At 43.3% G+C, this 7,218-nt stretch overlaps 1 protein-coding gene across 3 annotated transcripts in view; it reads left to right on the top strand.

Annotated features, from left to right (window-relative positions):
* ST8SIA6 (ST8 alpha-N-acetyl-neuraminide alpha-2,8-sialyltransferase 6) overlaps window positions 1-6,987 on the top strand; it is a 43,567-nt gene extending 36,580 nt beyond the window's left edge. Inside the window, exons 8-9 of one of the 3 annotated variants that reach the window (XM_053359465.1) lie at window positions 1,858-2,332; window positions 5,808-6,987. In XM_053359465.1, coding sequence (XP_053215440.1) covers window positions 1,858-2,326 — 469 coding nt within the window. In that variant the 3' untranslated portion in view covers window positions 2,327-2,332; window positions 5,808-6,987. Of the gene's footprint in view, window positions 1-1,857; window positions 2,333-2,918; window positions 3,170-5,807 lie in introns of those variants that run through there. The other 2 variants (XM_053359463.1, XM_053359462.1) reach the window with 2 other exon arrangements.
* The last annotated feature ends 231 nt before the right edge of the window (window positions 6,988-7,218 follow it).

Genomic DNA, 7,218 nt, shown 5'->3' on the forward strand with positions numbered 1-7,218 from the left:
CATTGGGGGGGGTTGCATGCTAATGGTGAGGCAGTGGCAGAACGAGGGGTTGGGGGAAATTCGATTCAGTTCCCATTTCAAGGCTAATCTACCTAATTCACATTATCCAACACACTACTGTCCTTTGAAATTCACACTTCTCCAAATGTTGCAATGCTGTGCTCCAGCCAATTAATTTTTACCAGGGTGAGGGTGTGCACAGAAATGCAAATATTAGTGAAAGTAATGTTTTGTTAGGGGAAATGAGATTGAAAAAAATGTGTTCATTGGCTTAAACTATGTACAAAAATATGTATATTAGGAGAAATTCACACTAAGATACACTGAATTTTCTTGAGGACATGAAACAACGGTCTGTTGTTAATACATGAAGAACTGAACTTAAGACTGGAAAAACGAGAAACCAAACTTCAGGTTTTTGCCCATCCTTAGTCTGAACCTTCACTCTCTCTTTTTCTGCCACCCCATTTTCTCTCCATTCTTTCAGCCTCTCCTTTGTCTCTTTCCCCCTTTTCCAGCAGGCTGCAGCAGGTGGGACATATTGCTTTTGCAAAGGTTCTGAAATAATCACTTGCAGAGGACTTCTGCCATCCCAGATCTAAATGGCAGTCAGGTTCTGCTTCCAGAATCTGCTATCTTTCACATTCACCAAGTTTTTTTTATGTGTGTGTGCATAGAAATTATATAAACCACTTGAGAGAGAAAGCCTCCAAGTAGCTCAAAGTACTGGCCTAGCTCACATGTGGCACTAAGCCAAACTATGTATGGTTTAACATGAACAAGCAATCATGCTAGTGCACAGTTTTTTTAAAAACCACACCTACTTCTCCCTTGCCACACCATTGGGAGCTAAGCCAAGGTTTGCTTTAGTGTTACGAATGAATCCAGTCATGTGGTTTCACTCCAAGCTTGTGGTTTAGTGCTTGTGGTTACTTTGTAGGAAAGAAACCATGAGCTCAGGCACTCATGATCCATAAAAAAAGACAAACCATAGCTTACTTCCTAGTAGTGGAGCAGCAGCAGGACTGTGAGAGAAGTGAAGTGGCCTCATTTTTCTTACTGTGCACCACTACACTTGTTTGCTGTTGTGTTTGTTATTACCATATTTATTAAATTTATATACTGCTAAACTATAGTTTGGCTTAGCATTGCACACAAACACCACCACCATAACTTAGTACAGCAGCTAGTTTTGCCATACAAACTGTGTTGATTAGATAATAAATAGCAAATAAACAGAAATGGGGCGATTGGCTCCTTACAGAACAACATTTAGTCTTCTTTTCCATGTTATTTGCTTCCTGGGGTGGGGTGCAGTTTGCAAATAATATGGAATTGCGCTATATTCCATGATATTTCTGGAAGCGGCTTTTGCATCGTGTGAAAGCTCAAATATAATATGAAAATTAAGGAAACTTCAGGAAAATGGAACAAAATATCATGTGAATGCAGCTAGAGTATCACAGGACTGAACAGGGCATCGCTCCTGTTGCTTTTGTAGGTGGGATTTAATTCTCATTCTGTTTCCAGTGGTGAGCGGTTTATAAAATACAGTGGTACCTTGGGTTAAGTACTTAATTTGTTCCAGAGGTCCGTTCTTAACCTGAAACTGTTCTTGACCTGAAGCACCACTTTAGCTAATGGGGCCTCCTGCTGCCGCTGCGCCGCTGGAGCACGATTTGTGTTCTCATCCTGAAGCAAAGTTCTTAACCTGAAGCACTATTTCTGGGTTAGCGGAGTCTGTAACCTGAAGCGTATGTAACCTGAGGTACCACTATACAATAATGGACCCCACTGAATCACACCCAGAGTATCTGTACTGATGAAATTTTTTCACATGTCTTTCCGTCTCTGCAGATATAACAAACTGAATGAAAAGAAACTCACCTTCCTGGAGAACATTGCAAGCTATGGTGAAGCTTTCCTTTTGCTCCCTGCCTTTTCCTTCAGGAGCAACACAGCAGCTTCTTTCAAAGTGCACCAAACTCTGAAAGAGTTCAGCGCAAAGCAGGAGGCCATATTTTTCTATCCCAGATATCTCAGAAATCTTGCCCAGTTCTGGAGGACTAAGGGCGTTAAAGCCTATCGGTTGTCTTCAGGCTTTATGATCACCAGTGCGGCTGTGGAACTGTGCGAGAACGTGAAGCTCTATGGCTTCTGGCCTTTCTCAAAAAGCATCGAGGGCACACCTATCAGCCACCACTACTACGACAACCAGCTACCCAAGCCTGGCTTCCATGCAATGCCCAAAGAATACAGCCAGATTCTCCAGCTCCATGGAAGGGGTATCCTCAAGCTGCAGTTTGGCAAATGTCTAACTGACTAGGCCAAGGTAGGTTTCTTTGTGGGAATGTCCGGCATTTCCTTAAGCCAGGGGAGTCCCATGCCTCGCATCGGGGATGGGGAACCTGTGTCCTTCCAGATGTTGTTGGACTACAATTCCCATCAGCCCCAGCCAGCATGGCCAATGGTCATGTACGATGGGAGCTGCAATCCAGCAACATCTGGAGGGCTAAAGTTTCCCCGCTTCAAATGTTTTAGGCAGAAAATTCCAGCCTGGCCCGGATGTTCTTGCAATGATTGAGCCTGCCGTGTAAATTGCTGGGCAGCCCTATAAGGCAGCCATTTCTTGCTTTAAAAGAAAAAGTGAGAGTGGCCAAAATTACATTATGTTTGATTAATCACCAAATGCCAGAGAAGCAATATGGGATTTTAAATTGAGACAAAACTGAAGTGACTTGTCTGACTGCTCATTCATCAGTGAAGTGATGCAAGCTGATTTATTCATTTGGACTTCTCTTTAACCCCTCACCCTTTTTAACCCAGAGGCAGATAAATGCCAACTGTAGCTTGTGATGCACATGTGGTACGGTTTGCTCACAAATTAATAATAGTCGTGGCGTATTTTCTTCTTTCAGTTCCAGAGTGATGATTGCTAAGAAGAGAATTTGTATGCACCGCTGCGGTTTGATGTTGGATTTGATCAAATGTCAACTTGTGAGCATTAAATTGTGCTACTATAATTCAGAAGTATTTTGCACTTCAAGATGGCAGTCTTTTCCTTTTTTCCTACCATAGTGGTGTGTGTGACTTTAGATTATTTTAACCTGCCCTTTTTCTTACATGGAAACAAAATTTTTACAAAACCCAGAATATCCACGAGAGAAAACAAAGCCAAATCTCAGGATGATAGCTGGCAGTTACATTTGTAAAACTATTTATTGTTTTTGTTTATGCCATCTAAGAAGCGGTCTGTCTTAGTATCTTGCAGCTATAATATGACTGCACCATTTTGCTGATCTGCAAACAATTACACATGGTTACATCTTCAGCTGGCAGTCTGAAGCGCCGCAGCCCACAAACAGTTTTACCTCCTCATTGTTGTATCCAAAAGACTGTGATCCAGCTCTCTTACATTTTGTCATAATGATTTCTTTAAACACGGAGAAAGGGCTTGAATACCTGCTCGAGCATCTGAACAAGATGTGACAGGCCAGCTAATTTATCCTTTATTCTCACTTGTGGCATCAGAGCGGGAGTTGGGGGGGGCTGTCCAAAACAACAAAGTGCAACAAGGAAATACAAGCAATTTTATTTCCGCCTGCCCTTTCCCCCTTTTTCGTTTAAAGAGACACCCACACCCACTTCGTAGTTGAGCTGAAGACAGCAGATGTGTGGACAGCAGATCTGTCTGTTGAAAGCCAGGCATTCTCCAGGCATACAGTGTAGTGTTCCAGTTTTAAGAGCAAATGGGACTTGCGGGTGAGGAGCGTGAAATATTCCCCCTGCCTTTGTGAGGAGCACAAAATTCTCCCCCCTGCCTATGGCTTACCTCCTTGCAGTTTGACCTCCAAGGTGATGCTGCCTCCAACTGGACTTAAGTTCTGGAAGTTAGCCCTACTGGGAGGAAATTATGGACTGCACAGATGACATAATCATAGCTGTCAACTTTCAGAGTTGAAAATAAGGGATCAGCAGCCTTGAAAATAAGGGATCAGCAGCCTTGAAAATAAGGGATCAGCAGTCTCACCTGTCCTGGGGACAGTCTACGGGATATCTAACAATCTGGGATAGCAGCGAGAAACGGCGCTGGAATAAGGGAATTTCCCACAAAAAAGGGAAGGTTGACAGCTATGGACATAATGGAGGGAGGCAAGTTAGAAGGTAAAGCAAAATTAGATTGTTAAAAGTTGCTCTATGTGTTAGGATGGGGCTGTGGGCAGGACTCTGAGGTGAGCCAGGAGCTCAGGAAGACCTTGTTGCTCAAAAGGGCTAACTGGAATAGGACACTGTCTCATGTTCCTTTCTAACTAGTTTAAGTGAATGGAGTTAGTTCAGGCTTGTTTGTGTTTCACAGAGAAACTGTCACCTGAACTTCATGTTCTCGCCACATGGGGCAGCTATCCACAGACCCCATCAGCTCATGACAATTTCTGACTTACCAGTTTTCTGTCACGAAAGGTTGCTGTGGTTCCAGGCTCCATCTTGTGCACCTGTGAATCAAGGTATATTTTTCAAAAGCTACATCTGTATCTAATTGATGCATGTTTTACAGAAGAGCTTCACACTGGGCTTCTACGTTTAAATTCTTAATGCTCATTTCATCAGACTACCTATTAGAATTAAATTATTTAAAAGCCCTGATTAAATTTTCTTCTATCAATATGAGTCAAGAGGGAATAAGGTACATAATGTTACCTAATAAAAAACCATCATATGCCCCTAGAGTAACATTTCCAGGTCATTTGTAGAGCTCTGTCATCTAATAAGGAGCATGGCTTCTGAAATAACTCTGTGGGTTGAGTCTTCCCTAGGTGAGGAAAACGAGGGAGGGTTCTTTTTCACATGGACATGGACATAGCAATTTCAGAAATGGAGACTAGTTCTATGTTGGGGTTAATTTAGGCAAAACAAGCAGAAGGCAGTCTAGCCTAGCTGTGAATGGAAGTCCACTGGGGGCTTGATAAACCCAACTCTTTCCTCTTAGACCGTAAAGAACTGGCTGGGTGTCAAACATGTGGCAAGCCATAAAACAATGCTGGTGTCACAGGGTGTCCTCAGATTGCTGGGACACAAGTTTTGCACCCCTAACATAAAAGCTCCTAAGCTTTGAAATGGAACAGGCAGTGTACACCTAATTCCTGCAGTCCACCATGTCGGGGCCGAATGCTGCCTCCCAAGCCTCTCTGTTTGGCCCTGTGGATTCTCTGCAGACCACACCCTACCCTGGCCCTGCTTTGCATCTTCCTTGAGTGTCCTGGGATATGTTTTTGAACCATGAGATTGTGCAGGCAAATGAGTGTAGAAAAAAACTAGCTTACTGTCCAAGGATAAAATTTACAAGAACTGCTCTGCTCACCTGGCAGAGTACCCTGGCACCACCAACACTGGCATATGGCCCCCAGAAGGTTGCCTGAAAAGAATGTGGCCCTTGGATTGAAAAATGTCCACCACCCCTGCATTGCATGCTAGCACACACACACTCCATACTGCACACTGTTTACATTACTGGACGTATAGTATTACCGGAAACTAGTTCTTTTTCTTCTTCTAAAAAAACAGGTGCCAATACTCACCATGTTGTTGTTACAGTACGTGCCACACTTTTTAACAACAACAAAAAGAGGTGCTGGTATTGCGTACCATTGAGTACCCCCTGAAAAAAAAGCACTGCCGGAAACTGTTCTTAATTTTTAAAGTTTCTCTGCAATTGTCAGTATGGTACAGTGGGTTTAGAATGTGAGGAAATGGGTTGTTGGGACGAGATGTGTCGCCCACATCTGACACAGGGTGTTTATCTCCCACAGACACAGAATCATAGAATTGCAGAGTTGGAAGGGATCACAAAGGTCATCTTATCCAACCCCCTGCCATGCAGAAATATTTTACTCAAAACGGGGCTCAAACGTGCGACCCCGAGATTAGGAGTCTCATGCTCTACCAACTGAGCTATTGAGCTGTGAATCCCACAGAGGGTCAACTGCTAAATGAGGTCCTTACAGGGAATCCTTATACAGACTTTTCTCACCCTGTGATGACAACAACAGGCGTCTTTCAGTTATAGTTGAAAGGTTGTCTTTAAAAGACCATTCTACGTATCTTGGTAAATATTTGGATAGCCTTTCCTTTCAGCATGTGATACTATCAGGCTTCACCAACCTGGTGCCCTCTGGCTATTTTGTACTAAAGATTCAACTGGCGCATGCCAAAGAGAATGGGGATTGAAGTCTAAAACAGCCAGAGAGCACCGGGTTGCTGTAGGCTGGCCAAGATTGACGAACGTTGCATTTTGGGATATTTATACTTGAAAATTGTAGTAACTACTTGCGGCTTCTTGTCTCCTACAACTCTCACTGTATTGGGACCTCCCTTTTTCATAATACTATATGAACATAAGAAGAGCCTGCTGGATCAGGCCAATGGCCCATCTAGTCCAGCATCCTGTTCTCACAGTGGCCAGCCAGCTGCCAATGGGAAGCCCAAGCACAGCAGCAGGGCCCAAGCACAACAGCACTCTTCAAACCTAGGATTCCCAGCAGAGGTAGAACATAGCCATCATGGCTGGTAGCCATGGATAGTCTTCTGCTCTAGGAAATCTCCCCCATCGAAAGGTCCAGTGTTGCCAGGAGGCATTTGATGCTTTAAAATCTAAATGTGATATTATGGTCTGTTTGAAACTGTTGCTAAGTGTCTGACTGTATTAATGTATGGATAACTTCTCTTTCTGTGTGATGTATTGAGAGGAGTGCTGTGTCATACTTCTGTTTTTAATTTTATTGTACTTTGAGGTAAAGTTTTATTGTCAGCCAGATGATGTCGTCGATGCTCTGTATTGATGAAGTGCCTCAGTGCCAAAGACTGTTTGCTTTCATGTCATGGTGTATACAGTGGATGTTGCACTCATTGGATGTTGCACTAACTAGATGTGACCTGGAATATTTTTGCAATTTTATTTGGAAATTAAAAAAACAACAACGCCTTGTTATAGCCATGTCTTCCACTAGATTATATACATGCCTTCAGCCAGATCAGTAAGGCTTCAGTCCTAAACACACTTACTAGACAGTAAGCTTCAAAATGGACTTAAAAAGGTAAAGGGACCCCTGACCATTAGGTCCAGTCGTGACTGACTCTGGGGTTGCAGCGCTCATCTTGCTTTATTGGCTGAGAGAGGCGGCGTACAGGTTCCGGGTCATGTGGCCAGCATGACTAAGGCGC

The sequence above is a fragment of the Podarcis raffonei genome, chromosome 12, assembly GCF_027172205.1.
Source record: "Podarcis raffonei isolate rPodRaf1 chromosome 12, rPodRaf1.pri, whole genome shotgun sequence".
NCBI classification, from domain to species: Eukaryota; Metazoa; Chordata; class Lepidosauria; order Squamata; family Lacertidae; genus Podarcis; species Podarcis raffonei.